Source organism: Oncorhynchus clarkii, chromosome 25 (assembly GCF_045791955.1).
Source record: "Oncorhynchus clarkii lewisi isolate Uvic-CL-2024 chromosome 25, UVic_Ocla_1.0, whole genome shotgun sequence".
Lineage (NCBI taxonomy): Eukaryota > Metazoa > Chordata > Actinopteri > Salmoniformes > Salmonidae > Oncorhynchus > Oncorhynchus clarkii.
Window position 1 is genome coordinate 15,180,213 of NC_092171.1, and position 21,405 is coordinate 15,201,617.

The 21,405-nt window shown below is 39.8% G+C and overlaps 1 protein-coding gene across 1 annotated transcript; it reads left to right on the forward strand.

Moving 5' to 3' along the window:
• Nucleotides 1–211: 211 nt before the first annotated feature.
• On the forward strand, nucleotides 212–7,225 carry LOC139383950 (homeobox protein Nkx-2.2a-like). Its single transcript, XM_071128570.1, is given in 3 exon segments — nucleotides 212–254; nucleotides 5,659–5,964; nucleotides 6,624–7,225. Coding segments are annotated over 3 exon segments (900 nt in total). The 3' UTR covers nucleotides 7,175–7,225.
• Nucleotides 7,226–21,405: the final 14,180 nt, after the last annotated feature.

Consider the following 21,405-nt stretch of genomic DNA (forward strand, 5'->3'; position numbering starts at 1 on the left):
GCAAGAGCAGAGCCACTTGGCCAGCTATGCAAACGCACTTGGACCATATCAGAAGAGCACCACTTGCTTTCTGGGTATATAAACCGCATCAAGCTTATCTCTGCACGCACTCCTGACTCCCATTTGGAGATATTTCATTAACCGCGCGCTGTCTTAACGCAGGCTACACAACTCATCCAATTCCAGTCATCAGTCACCAGGTGAGCGCAATATGCCTATGATCGTTTAACTCCCTCAGATACTGTGCATTGCAGGTGATGTAGAATAATACGGTTTATTTTTTCTCGCTGTGTCCCTGTGTTTGTGTGTGCCTTTGTGCCTGACACCATTTCCTAACAACAAATGCAGAATGTCATAACCTATATGTCCATGTGTTTCAGATGTTCTAATGCTAGCTTGTATTGCATTTGTGATGTTCCTAAACTGGAATGTGTATCACAACTAGTTTTGAATTACTATTGGAGCAGTGGATGTTGATGGTTTTACGCGCACGCAGTTTCACTATGACAGTCACTGTGCCCACATTTCCCTCCATATTCTACATTCAAAACAAATAGTATAGTTAAATCAATCTCGTGTCCACAGTAACTGCATGAACCACAATTTAAACGATATGCTAAAAAGAAAAATACACTATTTCCAGTGCTTTTGTCTGCCTGTGTGTCATATAATGGGAGGACTTTAAGTATTTTTCCATGGTAAAATCGATCCAATAGTTAGGATTAAAACGTGAAAATAATATATATTATTGAAGTAAGATAGTATTGATTTTGTTCTGAGTCAAATTTGAGAGAGAAAACTGACCAACGTTTAACACGGGCCTGCATCCGACGATGTTTCCCCTTGTCATGTCACTGCTTTGTCAGTAGAGTCCGCTAGAGTACTACAGATGCCTCTCAAAAGACAGTTTAACGCCATTGTCTGCCCTGCATAAGGACACTGTGTCAGTATGTTTACGTCATATTAGTGACTCTTGAGCCGTTTGCTGCTTGGTATAGGTGACGCGAATTGTTTGGGGAAATGTAATCGTGTTTGCAGGGTGAATGCATGCACAAAGTGTGAACGGTTGCTTCTCGTATGATTAATTTCAAGCAGGTCGCAGAGACTCAAGCAAATTGTTCCTTATAGTCTCTATGTGAGACAATAAAAGGGGGAAGTGATTAAAAATAATAAACCGTTTAGCAATTTGTCTCAGAGAACCAGATAAAGGCCTGCCCATACACTAACAGTGCAGCATGAAATTCAACGTTACAAATAAACTGGTGGTTTAACAAATTAAGGCATCTCCTCTGGGCACGGGCGCAGCGCTAATCTCGTTGTGACATGTTTAATCATTAGAAGAAGGGAGACGAATAAAGGCATTGGGTTTGCCCGCAAGCGAAAGGTGCTTGGATTTCTGGAATCAAAGTTCTCCAAATGATTTGTGCCTCGGGCCACCCTCCCCGGGCCATGACTTAGTCCCATAAATAAACCGGATGTGGGCCTACTTTTACCTGCATATTATATATAGCCTTTTAATCACAGAGGAGGGGAATCGGTCTTGTCACTTTATACATTTATCATGAGCACCTCGAGGCAAACGGGGTTACCGTTATCAAAGCTTAACTCCCAGCCTGAGGTGTCGAAACACACTGAAATTCAGAGATTAAAGAAAGGAATGATCAACGTTATAATACATCGTCCTGGAGCATTCTTAATTCATTCAATCAGAAGATGTATTTAATCAACTGTATAAAAGGCCTTTCTTCATTCGTGAACAATAGTTTCTTTAAAAAAATTGGGAAGATTTGGGTGGGAACTATCTATTCGTCCGAAGGCCTTTTTTGATTAATTTGAAAATTAATTAGGCCTAGGCAATGTGATGATGGTGAATGCATGTGTCTGCATTGGTTTGGCATTGTATTGTAACAATTATAAGCATGAGAACCGTCTTATAAAATAAGCTGTTTTACAGCGAACTTAGCTCCCTATTATTTATTTGTGTAAAACACAACTAAACAAATTCAACATTATGCCTATTTTTTCAAGTGCTGTATAATTATTTAAATCACTCGAATATTACAGAGCTTTATACATGCTCCGTTTTAGTTACACACACAACCAGTGATGAAAGAGCTAGGAATTCCCATGTGAATTCAAAATACACTGGTAATGTATTGTTTAGAGTGTATCCAATGCATTTGGCGACAATTACACTCAACTGGGCGGTACATGCAATCCACGAGCCTCGCTCTATCTGTTGCAAAGCGCCAATTAAAAAAAAAAAAGTTTAGGGTTGCATCTTGGTTCTTCTACACATCAACACTCTCTCTGTCTGATCATTACTGGTTTCGATACACAGCAGAAGATACACTCACTCACCCCCCGTCAACGCTGCGCCTGAGACTCTCTAGCAGCCGTGCATAATGCTGTGTTGTCATCCTCAGCATCCGTAGTTTTCTGGAGTTAAATATAACGAGAGAGGAAACGATTTATTACAGTTTTATTATTATTATCATTATTATAAACGTCATAAATATTACATCCTAAATAGTATCAGTATTAATAATATGATTCATATTTCCATTGTGTATATCATTACTGGTATCATTGCAATTAGTGTGCTTTTTATTACATTTTTCGTGTGAAATAATATATACATAGTAATAACATAATCATGTAGAATATGTAGGCTATTCATTCATTAAATAAGCTTTAGTAAGCTAAGCTCACTTCGTGCAGTGGGCTGATTGATACATTTAGTATAAGTCACTTATTGCCAGGAATCGGTCCTGTCAAGTTAGCTGAACCTGCTTTGTTAAAATGCCATGCACTTTTTTATTTTTTATTTCACCTTTATTTAACCAGGAAGGCCAGTTGAGAACAAGTTCTCATTTACAACTGCGACCTGGCCGATATAAAGCAAAGCAGTGCGACAAAAACAACAGCACAGAGTTACACATAAACAAACGTACAGTCAATAACACAATATAAAAATCAATGTACAGTGTGTGCACATGTAGAAGAGTAGGGAGGTAAAGGCAATAAATAGACCACTGCCCATACTCAGAGTGAAAAGGCAAGCGGCCTGTTTGAGCTACATGTGAAAGTAAACAGGTAAACACAAGGAGATGGCTCTCGAAGTGAAGTAGGCACGGCCACTTTACCTCTTCCTGCCGAAACCCTCACTTCAATTGTTCAAATACATCCCCAATAACTACCCACAGACCGCGTCGTGCGCTCCTACTACCATCAACACCAGCGTACTCTTTCATTTTGCCACAAAGACGAATGGCCAAGCGGAATGACATGACTATAAATAATGCATAAACTTAAGTTTTACTGAACATAACAATTAGGCTACTCGTTGTAAAATGAAGTAATTGTCTCATATTGCATATATTGATGAGATGTGCACATAGGCGTTGCAACAACAACAACAACACACCGTTGTAGCCTACTTCTTGTGCTTGTTTACTGCACACGGAGCGAGCTGGATACCCCCGAAGGTGTCTCTCACACATCGCATTTATGCAGCATACTCGGCAGAGGTCAGGCAGTAACCTATTTGCTATGTCACGGCTCGACTTTGCTCAAACCCCGTTCAGTTCAATTGACTCATTGTCGCTGTTTGAGACAGTGTGGTTAATTATATAGCCTATGCAAAAACTATTTACCTTTCAGGTCAGGTGCACTGCTAGCTCCGTGGGTGAAGGAAAACAGACCTACCACCATCCAGTGTGGATAATAAAAATAACAAAACAATAATAATCAAAAAATTATGTTGATATTATCTTTCAAATATTTTGTATTTCAAACTGTGGAAGGACGGGCTTTCTTCGTGAAAATTGCCTCTGTGGGCGGGAGGGTAGGAAACCCCACAAACTTTAGCCAGTAAAGTAAATGGCATGTTTAGGCACTGAAGAACATGTTTTGACACCTTTCTCGTCTGCGTCCTAGAGAGGGAGAAGGAGAGTGTGTCTGTGTATGTATGTGTATGTATGTGTCTGTGTGTGTGCTAAGATGAAGGACTTTCCTTAATAGGCTATTGTGGGAGGATTCAGGACGGAATGAAGAGATAGTCCATTGAAAGCAGTTGAATGCCATGACAACTAGGAACAACCTCAGATTTATTCCAAACAGTTAGAAAGCATTGTACAGGGGCGTCAATCATCCATTATTTCGCCCCTGAAATAAATGCAAAAACTGCACCCAGACAAAAGCTTCCAACAGGAGCCGGACATTTGTCTACATTTCCCCCATTGTCTGCAGCTTAGCAATCGGTTTGTATTTGTGTTTGGCCGGGTCCGACCACCCAGGATGCGCAGAGGACTTTGCTAGAAACGTGCAACATTGTCACCCACATCACATACTAGATAGGAGGCAGAGGGGCAACACCAGAGAGAGGGGAAGCTAAAAAAAAAAAGTATTGAAGGGAGGAAAATAAACGAATCTACAATGATACTTTGCTTTCTATGAAAGAGGTGACGATGGAGCACTTATAAAGCACGTCGAAGGAGCCTGCACAAACAATACTCTGCTGTGTTCTTGGGGGGAAACGCACATTGAAGCAATTTCCCAATAATGCAATTGGAAAAATGTATTTAAAAAAGTTCCTAGAGCATGCTGTGAGAACCTGTTCTGTTCATTTCAATAGCACGTTCAAAACCATCATTGTCAAGATTAGAATAGTTTTCAAAAGCATGCATAAACGCAAGGTTATTCTTCATCTCGGCTAAAACGCTGCTATAATTCCGATGTATTATCATTATGTATTATTATAATTATTGTTATAGGCTATTCATCAATATTTTATTGGCTACAGGTTATCATTCATTGCCCTTATTATATCCGAAATTGTTTTCCAAACAAATATAATCCGATGTATTTAATTTAAGCCCCTTGTCCCTAAACCTGAATCAAAATATTGACTCAAATGGTTTACATAAATAAGTGTTAAATATTCAGACAATGTCTTATTTAGGAGAGAAAATATGATAGAAATGAATAGGCTATCGAACGGGTATCCAGACCACAGTTTTGTACAAACCATCAAAAATACATTTTCCAGCTTAATGATTCAATATTTTATATATGCGGAGAGTACAAGGCAAAAGCTTTTTCAGGAGCAATTTGTTAAAACGAGCGTTCAAGTATTCGGAGTGTAAAGCTACTTGGAGGTCCTTTGTATGTAAATAGGGTGTAAAAAAGGCCCTCCCCATCTTTGTAATTAATTGACACGTTATACCACTCATCATGTTCTGAAGCACCAATGGTAGAGGCTCGGATCTGCCCAAAACCCACAATTTCACATCTGCAAACACTGTCTTCATCCACTTGACTCCCAAGACCCGCCCACACGTGGCCAACCTTTTGCGTTTTTAATGCTTTTTCACTGCAGGTTCATGTGTTGAGACCAACCTTATATGGACTGATCGGACCGGTAATGGCTTATTTCCCCCTAGCACCCAGCAGTAGCACAGTATACATGAGCCAGATATAGCACTTCAGCCACTTTGGCATTCTTCCTGGACTTACAAAACTGATTGCTCTTCTACTTGGTTAGGTAATGCTTATCGACAGAGGCTCATGATTTGCTTTGACTGTAGTTCAACCTAGAACGGAACTGAGAGATCCTTTTTTTTCTGAACAGCGATTGTGTTTTGTCTTTTAAAACAGCGGATTGCCAAACTGGTGCAGCAACTTTCCTGCATACATTTCCCCAGAATATGTCGTTGACCAACACAAAGACGGGCTTTTCTGTAAAGGACATTTTGGACCTCCCTGACACGAATGATGAAGAAGGATCTATCACTGGACCGGAGGAAGATAACGAGGGATCAGAGACAACAAAAAACACTGGAGTTTTGGTGCAAAGTCCTCTAGAAAACGTTCAGAATCTGCCTATAAAGAACCCCTTTTATGATAGTAGTGACAATCCTTACACAAGATGGCTTGCCACCACGGACAGTATCCAATATTCGCGTAAGTACTCTTTAAGAATGTTAAGTTCATTTGCATTGCACATACTGTTGGTGTTAAGACTTATCTTCTGTTTTGTGAGTGAGAACGCGTCATATATGTGTTATCAAATCTATACTTGATTGAATGCAGAATCACTCTATTCCTTAGTGTCGGGGCTCATTGGTGCCCTTGAATGATGTGCAGCATTCGTCTTTATTCACCGTGCATTGATTGCTGCGCTCGATTTAAGGCGTTACCACCATTAAAATAATGTCATGTTTACTCCATTTATATTAAGTAAACAAGTGTTTCGAATATGATCAATAGAGACTTGTAAATGCATCGACTATAAAGCCACATAGTATCGTCTTCAGAAATGTGACCCTGTGTATTACATTTTAGCATGATGAGGATTTGTATGCAGACAATGCATGGTGTTGCTGCTTCAGTAAATCACTTTCTCTGGGGACTGATGGGAAACATTTTTGTGGGTCCCAACATAAAAAACGACATGAGCTAATAACATTGTATTTTAGCTGTAGCCTACAAACGAAGTGAGTTACTTTAACATGTTGCTTTGAAAAAGTCCTAAATGTTGCATTTCCATGTGTGCTTGGCAGGTGCACTTCAGCTAGTCGAGAACCCAATTTTAACGGTTGTATTTTGTCTCTCCCACGCAGTGCATGGTCTATCAGCTAGTTCTCAAGACTCAGCCAAGTCCCCAGAACCCTCCGCGGACGAATCGCCAGACAATGACAAGGAAACTTCAAGCAACGGCAGCGACTCCGGTAAGAAGAGAAAAAGAAGAGTGCTGTTTTCCAAAGCACAGACGTACGAACTTGAGCGTCGATTTAGGCAACAGAGATACCTTTCCGCGCCAGAGAGAGAACACCTCGCGAGTTTGATTCGCCTGACTCCAACTCAAGTGAAAATTTGGTTCCAGAATCATCGATACAAAATGAAGAGAGCGCGCGCTGAAAAAGGTATGGAAGTGACCCATCTCCCCTCTCCCCGGCGGGTGGCCGTGCCTGTCTTAGTCAGGGATGGAAAGCCTTGTCATACTCTTAAAGCTCAGGACTTGGCGGCCACATTTCAGGCTGGATTCCCCCTCTCGGCATATAGCGCCCAGACCCTTCATCAAATGCAATATAATGCTCAGTACAGCGCCGCCACCACGCCACAATTCCCTTCAGCACATCACTTGATGCAAACGCAACAGTGGACTTGGTGAACTAGTAGAGACTGGCGGGGCTGCCCTTTAAGAGCACGATAGTGGGTTCACTACAAAATAAAGACTTTTCATTTTGCAGCTTGACCCATAGGCCTATTTACCATTTTTTGGGGGGCTAATGTGTGCGCCATGTTTACATGTTTTCGTTAAGAGAACTGGGTCCAGCCTCTCCCTAGATTTAAGAATGTCAATGCTCTTGTGAAATTTTGTAAAGTATGTTTGTGTGTTGTAGAAATGTTTTCTTTTTGTCCTTCGTGTTATAAGCACGTACAGAACCACTTTATAATTATAGAAGATTTCTTGCTTCTTTTACAATGGACCGAAAATATTTATGGCCATGAATAAACATTGGCAACTTTTAGCTTTTTTCCCTTTGTTTTTTGTAAATACTTTGTCGTGATTGTTTGCAAACCAGAAACATGCAGGATCGTATAAGTGGAGATATACATATTTCCAATTAAAAAAGAAGGAAGAATTTGTGGCGAAATTGTCATGACTGTCGTAACAGATCTCATATGATTATGTGAATAACAGTTCAATCGCGCGCTGATGGGGAAATATACCGATTTTTATAAGGATTTTAATAAAATGCTGTGTTGAAGAAATTACCTTTTGGTTTGCGTGTCTTAACTACGTTCTATTTGATTTATTGAATACATACGTTTAACATTGGTAAGGAGAGGGACGATAGCCTACGTGTTGCGTAAAGTGGCAGAGAGAGGTGGGTTAATTTATCTTTCGCGCACTTGAATTCTTTTTTTTTTTTTTTACCTAAATTAATCCTTATAAATTCTTAGAATTTGAACACGTCAATAATAAGGAGACTAAAGTCACTTTTGAAATGGGCCTAAAATCCACTCACTTAAAAATCCACTCATCTTCAGCTAAGAAGCTTTGAGTCAAAGCTTTCCTTTTCAAGGTCTCAAACTGCTCTCGTATTGGGGTGTGAAGTGGTATATTTTTTACAATTGATTTAATGCAAAAACGTTTTGATTTTACGCACGGTTTTACGCACGTGACTGTTGTCAAGCAAACACGGAAAGTGAAAGGAATATCAGTCAAGTCACGTATAGCCTTCAATATCTCTTGCTCTATGTTAGCCTATGCATTATACTGTAGCTTTTAGTGGATGGGTTATATAGGCCTATAGAGCGATGGGCTACGAATGTTGTCTGTATACAAATAGGTATCTAAAACAGGGTACCCAGCAAAGTACTCGATACAAGGACCAAATTGGTCCCAAGTGAATCACAGAGCGCATTGCGGATTGTCAGACCCAATTCAGTATCCTGGGTAAAATCATTCATTACCTTTGACAAAATCCTAACTGCATTGTGTTTGTCCCAGCACCGAGATCTTACTGAACAGATGTTAGAGTCGCCCTCACTATCATTGAACAAACAGCTACATTGACACGAATTGCTAATTATTTACAGAATTCTATCTCAAGGGGACACTGCTTTTGGTCCAGGCTACAGAGACTCAATATGTTTTCTTCAGAGAGGCTACAATGTTTACATTTGCGAGCTGTGCCGGGGACTTATTCACTAATATTCGCTAAATGAACTAGTTATTAACGTAATCATATGTGTACAAGCTAATGGCCGAGTTGTATCGCATTGTTTTTTCACAATGAAGTTGTTGCTTATTCCATAGGCTACAGATTATTATTGTTTTTTTACAGTGGAAATAGCATTCCTTGAATGACCTATAGGCAAATAGTTTCGATTTCATATAGCACTATTGGGTAGAAACCCAGGGTCCTACAACGTTTTTTTTAAAGGGCGCATATACGTGGAAGGGGAAATAAACAATATAATTTAAGTATAGCCTAATTTATGGCATTTAATTTAATTTCCAACATAATGTTTATAGATTAGACTATTGCTGCCTGCATTTTCCGTTTGCCTTCACCTCGAGTGAAATAAAAACTTCATAAAAAAAGATGACATTAATGTTAAGACTATACAACTAGACGTCACAACTAGGCTACAATGATACATTCCGATAAACACCCCTGGCTATAGCAACCCGCGTAACACAGCGTTGACATCATTTAGGTTCCGTTTAAGTCAATAAAACATGTTGATTTCTGTGTGGCCCTAACCCCGATGCCCCGAGATTTACTACTGTGACGGGGCAGTAGTGTGCAGTCCATCGTGGCACAATATACAGTACACCACACAAAAATCACACAAAGGCCTAGGGCCGGTTGTGGTGGATGTTAGAGGCGTGCATATTAACGAAGAGCCATAGTGGGAGTGCAGACAGTGTGGATAGAGAGACTGTCAGAGTTTCTTGGTGCTATTCAGTTCTTTTATCTTGACCAGTGCATCTCCGAGTCAGGGAGATGTATCCTTGGGTTTTTGTCGAGCCTGTCAGTTGGTGCCATTGTGATCCTTGATGTACACGTTGTATCCCATATGGACAGCTGGGCTCGGGCAAGGAGAAAAGGATTCCTCACAAACCCAAATTGTGTCCAGCTTTCAAATAAAGCATTGTTGTCTCAAAGAAAAACGAATAAAAAATTCGTGCTATATCTATTGTGGAAAAATAACCCCCATTCACAGATAACAGGGAGTCCTTCTTCCTTGATAGAGCTATGCTAACAACAGCCCCTCTCATTGCTCTTTCTCTCGCTCTCCTCCCAACTCAAAGAACGATTATTGTCTATCCCCAGAAGTGTGTGGTCGGTCACTGGGCAGTAAAACTATTTTAAAACTCCTAATTTCGAGCAGTCTTATTTCCTGTTAGCTTTATATCAGTTTCATGGATAGCACATTTCTGATCTCTATGGAAAATATCTGATTTGATTTATATAGGCCTACCATAACACGAGACAAGACATTCAAGAATTCAGGAATCTGAATGCAATACTAATTTCCCTTAGCTTTATCCATTCGCTTTTCCAGACATTTCTATTTCAATATTTTTTAGAGTAGGCTTATAAACGTTTACTTTTCAACAATGACAATATAATGAATGCAGTAGCCTTACCAATAGATAATACAGAGCACGGGATATTGATTTTGAATGTAGAAATCCGAATGTAGGCCTAAATGAATTTCTCCGATAGCTCTAGGCCTACTTGTTTATTTATGTATTTTGTTTGTTGTCCTTGGGAGAAGAATCGACTATAATAATAAAGACAAGTCTCCGTGCAGACCTAACGCGAATGATTATCCTTAACAATTACTAACTTGCTGAATAGCACCCAGTTCAAGGTCTATCACATTCAGGCGCAGTTCTACATTTTTTTTACCGGATATAGAAGTATAAATATTCTCCATGACGCACATTCACCTTGGGACCAAATTTCGGTTCTTATATTCTCATTAATACACGAGGAAATGATGCAGCTCCTCAATGCCAGAACAGTAGCAGCGCTATATTTATCTGAAATTGCTTTTGGATGCACGAGGTGGCGGGGGTGGGGGTGGTGGGGGGTGGGGTGGGGGGGGTCTCAACAACAAATAAAAAAAACATCTCGGTATGTGCAACATAGTTCGCCCCGTGGATAATGCTATTATATGCGTTAGAATAGAATACTTCAGGAAATATGCACTTGGGACTGTGTGGGGCTTCGTCATCCTGACCGTTTGAACCTCGACATAAATCATTTTGGAACGTGTACATCTCCAAATAAACGAGGATTTATTTCAAAGCTATAATAAGCGGAGCTTTCATTTAAAGGAAGCAATCTAGTTTTATTGCCTTAAAGAAGATCTAGATTAGATTCGCCTAGTGCCGTGGCACAGTGCAGATATTAGAGAGAGAGAGAGATATCAGCAGTTATGCCTGGTTGCCACAAGATGGAAGCAGAGGTCTATAGTTTGAACCTATATTACACCGTTGTCCTCAAAACTCACAGGCCTACAGTATTACCATTATAATTTAATTCATTTAAATGTTATTTTACTTATACATCTGATGAACAACTTGGCATATGATCAATAATGGTACATTTTAAAGAGAACAAGTATGCAATGTATGATTTAAAAATAGGTTGAATTAGAAAACAAAGACAAACTTTGTGTCCAATGTAGACCAATATTTCAATGACCTGCATTCCAATATTATATTGCACTTTCGAAAATAAAGCAAATTACGCACCCTCATTGAGAGAGAGAGAGAGAGAGAGAGAGAGAGAGAGAGAGAGAGCGAGAGAGCGAGAGGGAGACCAACTCCACAGTGTGGCGCAATTGGATTATGAAATACATTTCAAATCAAATATTTTCAACATTTTCCATATCAGTGATTGCCATATGCATTACACGGATTAATATGTTTTATTATTGTAGCACCGAGGACATATAAGGGCAATTGCAACATGCCATTTTCAAAACGTTGGTGGAATATATGTGGATAGAAAGCTGCCTATATGATCAGCGGCAGAGTTGGAAAAAGTAATTCTGGTAAATGACCCATGTAAAATTATTGATACTTATATTAAAAATGTAATTTCACTGTAGCAGCATCATCATCCTGCACTCCCCCCTCCTCATCTTCATCATCATCTTGGAGCAATGGCGCCCTGCTCATACAAACGATTGCAACCAGGGTGGGCTGTATTTACGCACACATAAGCAACAACAAAAACTGCAATTTTTAACAACCCCTCTACAAAAAGCCCGAGTCCGTATTCTCTGGATTGATATTGGATGAATTCAGCCAGGATAGGTTACCAATACCATCCATCATTTTGCGGCAGCATGTACGTGATTTTTAGCCAGGACAACAGGCCGGTGGAGTTGGCGCTGGTAACAAATAGCTTACTTTTGTTAGCTTTAATTTGATCATGTCAAGAGGATCACTTTGATGCACATAAAAGCGATTCACTGTGTTTTAGAAATATAGTGAGTAGCCTATGGAGATGTTTATATACATAATTGATGGAGATACAGTGGGGGAAGCATACATTTTTTTATATAATGATGACTGACTTGTTCTCAAGACGCTTCATTGTGCGATATTCCTCAGAGAACTTGGAGCATTTTACAACGTAAGGGTTTATAACACCTTGTGTACTTGCAAACAGGACAGTCTATCAGTTTCAAACTTTGTACAGACTCTCCAAGGCAACAAGTAAACATCTGTGAATCCGGAAGAATAGAACAGGCAGCGATTCTCAACCCGTGCGGAAACCCTAGAGGGGCGTATTTCCTCATTTAAGATAATAAAAAAATACATACAAATATTATTTTCAATAGCCTAAGTCCATCATAGCAGTTTTTAAGAAAAGCACTTTTTCGAAAATCAGAATAACTTGCATATTTAACCAGCAGACCAAATATTTAGCATTTCTTTAACTCTTCAAAATGGTGGCGAACCTCTGGATAAGGCCTACTTCTTCACTACCAGCTGGTTTGGAAAGGACTACTGAGGAATGATGAATAGTGATGTGTATTGTTTAAATATACTGTTATGGGTACAGCTCATTGTATTATAATATTTTTTTAAATACATTGAAAATGTATTGGCCAGATTAGTCTATTTCTATTTTGAGCCTGAGTGATGCCAGCCTCTCCAGGGAGTCAATTTAACCAGACATTCAGATCTGGGATTGGCAACTGGCGAGCCTGCGGACGGCACCCCCTTTGTAGGCCTGCTGACCAATAATACAAATAAAAATACAACTTACAACAATTAAAGTTATTATAATTTGGAACTCAGTCGTGGGATGAACTTACTATTGAGAGTTATAATACTATAATACAGGCTCTACAATTTCTAAATGTGGTTGTGCATCAGCAGTCACTCAATTAGCCCATGTCAGCTTTTTTGAAAGATTGGTCAATTATTATAGTGGCCAGCTATCTAAACTTGTAGTAAGCATAATCTAATTATCACCAGGGTGGGGCCCATTGATCATCAGTTATCATATTAAAAACAGCTAACATTTGCCTCCACCCTATGGCAAAATATGTAGAATTGCAGGAAATTAGTTATAAAATTGCAAAATCTTCTTTCCGCCCCTTGGCAACATTTTTAGAATTTCAGCAAATTTGCTTAAAAACAGCTAAATGTTCTCCTTGCTCCATGGCAAAATGAACTTGAAAATAGACTAAAGGAGTATCTCTCCTCTATGGAATGGTACGGTCCATGGGTGCTTTCTGGGTGGAATGTACCACAACTGCAAGTATTTGAATCATCCAAATATCTACTGGACTAACAACTACCATGAAACCAGGGAAAGAGGTGAGTAGAGACAAATATAAATATAAATCTGGTTGCGTGTTAAAATGGCTTTGCTGTAAACCGTGTGTGGATACCATGTTGACATACTCCATTGTTTATGTTTTCATTGAAGAAAAATGTATGAGCCATAAATCATGTTTTTTTTAAAGTAATGTTGCTCTCATGGAATGACATTGGACATTACAAAATCTAGTGCTATATTTGCATGTGAAAAAGCTCAATGTGTTTGTTGGTGGTATGCATACCTTACAGATTGTGGATTTAAGAGCTCACTTTAGAGCTCTGTGTGTGTGTGTGTGTGTGTGTGTGTGTGTGTGTGTGTGTGTGTGTGTGTGTGTGTGTGTGTGTGTGTGTGTGTGTGTGTGTGTGTGTGTGTGGTGTTTGTGCGTGTGTGTGTGTACGTGTGCATGTGTATCCACGTGTGTGTATGTGTGTGTTCTATCCCTACCAGGTCTAATGGTGGCCGGAGTACCTCCATGCCTGCAATGTAAAAAAAAAAGTGTATATGAGTGGAAACTAAATGCTTTGAGGTGCCCTCTGGGTGAAGGCTCAGCTGCCCATAGGATATGGCTGGATGACTTGGGCCTGGGGAAGCTGGGTGGTGTGTGCCAGCCAAAAGCCATGCAGACTATTGAACTGCTGAACAGTGTGTGAATCTCATGCAATGGGATGATGAGGATCCAGATACACTTGCAGCAACAGAGATATGAACACAAAGACTGAGTAACCACCAGAAGCCAGTGAGGCATAATGTTTAGAAATGTAATGTGACATTATAGAGCAAGACATAGTTCTGCATTCCATGTGATGGAGCGTTAATGCACATTCTATGTTACATTTATATCTGTAGTGTTCCGATCAGTTTGATCATAGGACTTTTTATTACTCTCCTAGACATACAGTAATTTTGTAAGTTCAAAAAACATTTCCCCGCCCCCAACCAAAAAAGATCATGTCATAATTTCTTTCCTCCTTGCCTTTCTTAGTGTAAAGTGAGGTGAATAAAGGTAGTACTTTCTGTGCCATGTCTTTATTAAATATGATAACATTCAACTCTTCTGTGTTGCTTCTTCTTCGCACCCTCTGGCTCTCCCCAATCCAAAGAATAAGGGTTTTGCTTTGCCATGTGACACATGAATGGCCCTGAGTGATGGAATAGTGGACATGCTATATATATATATTTTATCTATACAGTAATTAGAATTGGGAAAATTGAATAACAAATAAATATTTAAATGCTACTTTGCATCTGGGCATAGGTGCCTTTTAATAAACCTGTTGAAGGTTGAGATAAAAACAGCTCTATTCCTGTTTTTTTCAGTGGGTGTTGTGTACCATTGTCAACTAGTGACCTTCACTGGTCGTGAACCCAGAGATGTCAGTGCTGCCTGTTTCCATAACGACAACTGTCTCAAGGTCTCAGCTGACTGCCCTTGCTTGCTTTCTCAAGACTTCTACAGCATAGCACATCGACACTGTGTATGAGGCCAAGGCCACGTTCTGTAGATTCCAAACTGGAGTGAGAAATCCTTTTAGACAATCTTAAGTATAATTAATTCTATTAGAGAATGATTAATCTTGTTTGATGACAACTGATCGTGACCCAGTTATGTGGCTTTGGAGTCACTTCAAGTCAAATCAAATGTTATTAGTCACATGCGCCGAATACAACAGGTGTAGGTAGACCTTACGGTGAAATGTAAGGTCTACACTTTACATCTACACCTTACAACCAGGCAGGGCTCCCGAGTGGCGCAGTGGTCTAAGACACTGCATCTCTGTGTAAGAGGTGTCATTGCAGTACCTGGTTTGAATCCAGGCTGCATCACATCCAGCTGTGATTGGGAGTCCCATCGGGCGGTGCACAATTGGCCCAGCGTCGTCCGGGTTTGCTAGGGTAGGTTGTCATTGCAAAATTAGAATTTCTTCTAAACTGACTTGTCTAGTTAAACAAAAAAAAAGCTTACTTACGAGCCCTTAACCAACAATGCAGTTTTAAGAAATAAAGTAACAAATAATTGAAGAGCAGCAGTAAAATAACATGTACAGGGGGAACCAGTTAATTGATATGGGTAGAGTTACTAAAGTGACTTATGCATAGATAATAACAGAGCAGCAGTGTAAAAGAGGGGGGGGGGCATTTAACAAGATGATCAGGAGTCTTATGGCTTGTTGGTAGAAGCTGTTTAGAAGCCTCTTGGACCTAGACTTGGCGCTCCGGTACCGCTTGCCATGTGGTAGCAGAGAGAACAGTCTATGACTAGGGTGGCTGGAGTCTGACCATTTTTAGGCCCTTCCTCTGACACCGCCTGGTATAGAGGTCCTGGATGGCAGGAAGCTTGGCCCCAAGGATGTACATAGCGTGGAACTTAGAAAAATTGCTTTTATTTACCTTGGTTTCACAATAACTTTATCCAGTTACTGCTAACATGACCCCCATTTCCTCCAAAACACAATACAATAGAGGCAAGATACTTGTCCACATGATTAAGCATGCATTTATTGTAGCAAAAATGACATGAACTAATTTTCAACCAAATGAGCAGTTACTGCCTTTTTGCTTGGTAGGGCAGTATACTCAATGTGGTGCATTGAGTAAAGGCAGTTTGTGAGTTAATGTCTAGGGTCTGATTGTTCCATTCACATTTTACTGTTTTGTTTTGTTATGGTTTACTGTAACATTGCCATTACATTACATTACCAGTCATGAGAGTCGTGGAGTTGTTGACAAAAGTTACTCTAATAAGTATGTACAACACAGGAGGTTGGTGGCACCTTAATTGGGGAGGACACGTTTTCTGGTAATGACTGCAGCGAAATAAGTGGAAGGGTATTAAATCAATCAAACACATGGGTTTCATGTGTTTGATGCCATTCCATTTGTTCCTTTCTAGCCATTATTATGAGCCGTCCTCCACTCAGCAGCCTCCACTGAAGTACAATATATGTTGTATGCTTACCAGGCAAAACCAGCAACTTCATTTTGTTTTCAGAGATGCTGAGTTGGCTGTTTTTAAGAAAACTGTGTTTTAAGTATCTTAGAGGAGACATCCATCAGTTTGTTTAGTGCCGTCGAGTGAGAACTTGAAGTTGCTTACAATAAATCCCAATCTTGAAAAGGAATATAGGTTGAGAACACAATTGGCAAAGTCTCCAAAAGCCAAGCACACTGGAGGCCTATCAAGTAACCTGTGAGGGAAATGGCAGAGGGTTTATATCATTCCTCAGTGTTTTGTAGCATTCTCAGTGTTGAAGTCTCAAGCACTGTTTAGTTGTGATACTCATATTCCAAATTCTCTAAATTCTCTGTGTAGTATAGCCTGAACAATGCATCAGGCTTCAACATTGGGAATGCTTCAAAAAACGAAAGATTGTTTCCTGTCTTATTTCAATAGCTGATTCATTCGTAAAAAGTGTATGTCAACTACACAACAAATATCGTATTTACATTACAAGACACATAGCAAGTAAATTATTACACAATATACACTCCTGCACTAGATTTCTCTCCATTCAAAAGTGTTGTTGCTGTGAGGTTACGGTATTCTCATTTCTGTATGGTCTTATTTTCTTTGTCTTCTCTTTCCCAATGTTCCACCTCAGGACTTGAAATGTCTTGTATAACAAGCACATTCTTTTCAAGTAAGATGGCCATTGGAGACTACGCCAACAATCATGTTCCAAGAGTTGATTGTTTATGCCTCTCGCTAAATGGATTGTCTCACCTTCTTCACAAGATGAACCTGAGGTGCTTCAGATGCCAACAGTGTGAAGCGATGCTTGGATTTTCAGTTTGATAATGACTACCCATCATCTGTCTCAGACAGACAGACTGACACAATTCAATCAGAGGACAATTTAACCTGCACCATGATAACAAGACACACCTTTGGATGGAAGCTCTGTGCATAATATAACAACTCAAGTCTCTTTAATGTTGTGAAATGTCATAGATGTAAGTTAATTATCATCAACCTCTATATGTGGGTCCCTGAAAAAGTCACATTTGTGTTGATTGTATTATGTTAATGACCAATGTTATTTATCTGTGTTTGACCGTAGTGAAATAAAGTTAAATCTGTCTCATTTTATGAAAACGTGTGAGTTTTCTTCCCAAAAAGTTAACAGTTTTATGTTGGAGTCCGCTGAGGTACATTTTGATTAACAGAAGAGACAAAAAGCACTGTATGTAACCAGGACAGCACACTAGTTGTAATCATTTGATTGGCTCACATCAGGACCATGGCCTTCCTTCAAAATGTTGTGTGTGTGTGTGTGTGTGTGTGTGTGTGTGTGTGTGTGTGTGTGTGTGTATGTGTGTGTGTGTGTGTGTGTGTGTGTTTTAGTCAGCTGCTTATACACTATTCATACATTTGAGTAACTCCTGAAAATGTACATACAGTATAACATCCAACTGATAAGACGGTGGAAATGAAAATGTATGGCATTGATTGAAAACAAATCAAAGTGTTTTGGTGTCTACAAGCCCCTCTAGAAAAGGCTGTGCTTTCATGTAGAGCATAACTACAAGGCTTTGTGTGTGTCTGGCTTTAAGATGATCAGGCAGTGTTTCAGGATCAGAGATTACGGACTTTATTTTATGGTAGGCCTACATAAATTCCCATACAATTACATACACTATAATTACACTCTTATAATTTAAGAGTGATTTGTTAATGTGTTAAAAGTTCAACTTTACCTTTACATTGACATTTATACATTAAGACTTTAGGTTAGACTTACCTAAACCATAATTCTTAAAAACGGAAACCATAAAATTGAACAGGGAAGGGTTGATAAAAACGTAGGTAACTGGAGGTCATGAGATCATGATGTGATACACACCAACTCCACATAGGAACTATGAGGTCTGTTACAAATAGGAAGTTGATTTAGCCTATTTAAACACCATGACAACAAATAAACAAGTAACTTGCTCCAAGAGGACCCTTCTCTGTTCCAGTGGAAACAACAAGTGTCTCTCCATGGCAAGTCTCTTCAAGTCTGCAAACAGTTCTACAACAGGACCAAGACCCAAGGTAGGAAGACTCTTGTGGAGGAATTTTAAGGTACATTAAAGAGCATCTTGTACATTGAAATTCAATATAATTCAATGACAGTAGAGCAAAGACATGTACACTGCTATGAAGTCACCATATCACAGATAAATGCAACCCAGTCTCCTGAGCGAAACGTTTCATTTCCACATTTTTGCAAAGTGAACACACAGCTTCATTGCTGTACAGTAGCTGTCTTTTCTCATTATAATCACAGAATGACTTTACATACCAGAATAACCTACCAGTGTGGTCTCCCGTCATTGGTTGAGGTTTCCAATTATCAGAATAAGAAGCACTCTATGAGCACTCTGCACTCTACACAGGATGTAATTAAAAAACAAAGACACTACTGTTTTCCCATGGCAGGTTCGAATGAGTTCCTGTTTGAATAGTATTAGAATGTAGCCCACACCAACAGGATTGGCCAGTTTAGGTGAACAGTTTAGGAGGCACTTGACAACAGGCACAATCTAGATGACAAGGTCATAAAAATGCATTCCAAATGCAAAATAATTAAAGAACACAGATTAAGCTGTATGAACAAAGTCAGCACGAGTCATTTGGCACATTCTGGATATAGGGTATTCCATCTTATTCCGACACAATAAGCCTAATCTCCGTTGAAAGATTCTTGTTGATGTAGCCTAGCTGTCATGCACAAATGAATTTGCATACATTTGAGTGTAGTCAGTGTGAGTCAGTTAGTGTACATTGCAAAAGGTAAAAACGGAACAAAAACAGACCTAAAACAAAGCCTTTGCCATACATTGATATCAGTGCGCCTCACTCCGGAAGTTGGAGAATTTAGCACTTTTCAAACACCATTTAAAAAAAAGGGTTTTCCTGTAATCATTATAACTAATACTACTTTTTTTCTCTGCATAGGTTATCTAACCTTACCTCTTCACCTGTTCAATTGTCATTTTAATAAGGGTGTCATTCTGACTGTTGTAAATCACACATCTCTATCAGGAATCAGGGTAAGACCCAAGTGCAGACTGTGTGAAGTAAGAATGTTTATTGTAACAACAGGGGCAGGTAAACAACAGGTCAAGGCATGCAGGGGCCGATAATCCAGAGTAGGAGTAAAGGTACAGGACAGCAGGCAGGCTCAGGGTCAGGGACAGGCAGAGTGGTCAGGCAGGCGGGCGTCAAAACCAGGAGGGCGAGAAAAGAAAAACTGGAAAAGGTAGGAGCTGAGAAACAAAACGGTGGAAGGCTTGAACAAACAAGACGAACTGGCGCAGACAGAAAACACAGGTATAAATACCCAGGTGATGAGTGGGGAAGATGTGCGATACCTGGAGGGGGGTGAAGACAAGCACAAGGACAGGTGAAACAGATCAGGGTGTGACAATCTCAATATACTGCACTAAGATATTACATCCAAATTATAACACAGTACATGGGATTGTAACACACATCAATTCAGGCACATATCATGACATCATAATTAATACAGAAAAACCATGACATTATCATAAGGTGCCAGATTACATTTAAAACAAGTCTTTTTCTGTATATCTAAGCATACCTCTTGAGCTATCTGGATCCTCTTGACTGGCTATCTGAAACTGACTATGCTTCTCTGCATCACTGCTAAAATCTGGGTAAAAATATTTCATGGAATGTGAGTCTTTTTCAGTACATTTAGTTATTGCTTCCTTTTCTAAAGTCTAGCAACCTTGCCAGCAGGCATGCCAGTCAAAAACTGAAAAATTGGGCGTGCAAAATTATTCAGCCCCCTTAAGTTAATACTTTGTAGCGCCACCTTTTGCTGCGATTACAGCTGTAAGTCGCTTGGGGTATGTCTCTATCAGTTTTGCACATCGAGAGACTGACATTTCTTCCCATTCCTCCTTGCAAAACAGCTCGAGATCAGTGAGGTTGGATGGAGAGCATTTGTGAACAGCAGTTTTCAGTTCTTTCCACAGATTCTCGATTGGATTCAGGTCTGGACTTTGACTTGGCCATTCTAACACCTGGATATGTTTATTTTTGAACCATTCCATTGTAGATTTTGCTTTATGTTTTGGATCATTGTCTTGTTGGAAGACAAATCTCCGTCCCAGTCTCAGGTCTTTTGCAGACTCCATCAGGTTTTCTTCCAGAATGGTCCTGTATTTGGCTCCATCCATCTTCCCATCAATTTTAACCATCTTCCCTGTCCCTGCTGAAGAAAAGCAGGCCCAAACCATGATGCTGCCACCACCATGTTTGACAGTGGGGATGGTGTGTTGCTTTTACGCCAAACATAACGTTTTGCATTGTTGCCAAAAAGTTCAATTTTGGTTTCATCTGACCAGAGCACCTTCTTCCACGTTAGGTGTGTCTCCCAGGTGGCTTGTGGCAAACTTTAACCAACACTTTTTATGGATATCTTTAAGAAATGGCTTTCTTCTTGCCACTCTTCCATAAAGGCCAGATTTGTGCAATATACGACTGATTGTTGTCCTATGGACAGAGTCTCCCACCTCAGCTGTAGATCTCTGCAGTTCATCCAGAGTGATCATGGGCCTCTTGGCTGCATCTCTGATCAGTCTTCTCCTTGTATGAGCTGAAAGTTCAGAGGGACGGCCAGGTCTTGGTAGATTTGCAGTGGTCTGATACTCCTTCCATTTCAATAGTATCGCTTGCACAGTGCTCCTTGGGATGTTTAAAGCTTAGGAAATCTGTTTGTATCCAAATCCGGCTTTAAACTTCTTCACAACAGTATCTCGGACCTGCCTGGTGTGTTCCTTGTTCTTCATGATGCTCTCTGCGCTTTTAACGGACCTCTGAGACTATCACAGTGCAGGTGCATTTATACGGAGACTTGATTACACACAGGTGGATTGTATTTATCATCATTAGTAATTTAGGTCAACATTGGATCATTCAGAGATCCTCACTGAACTTCTGGAGAGAGTTTGCTGCACTGAAAGTAAAGGGGCTGAATAATTTTGCACGCCCAATTTTTAAGTTTTTGATTTG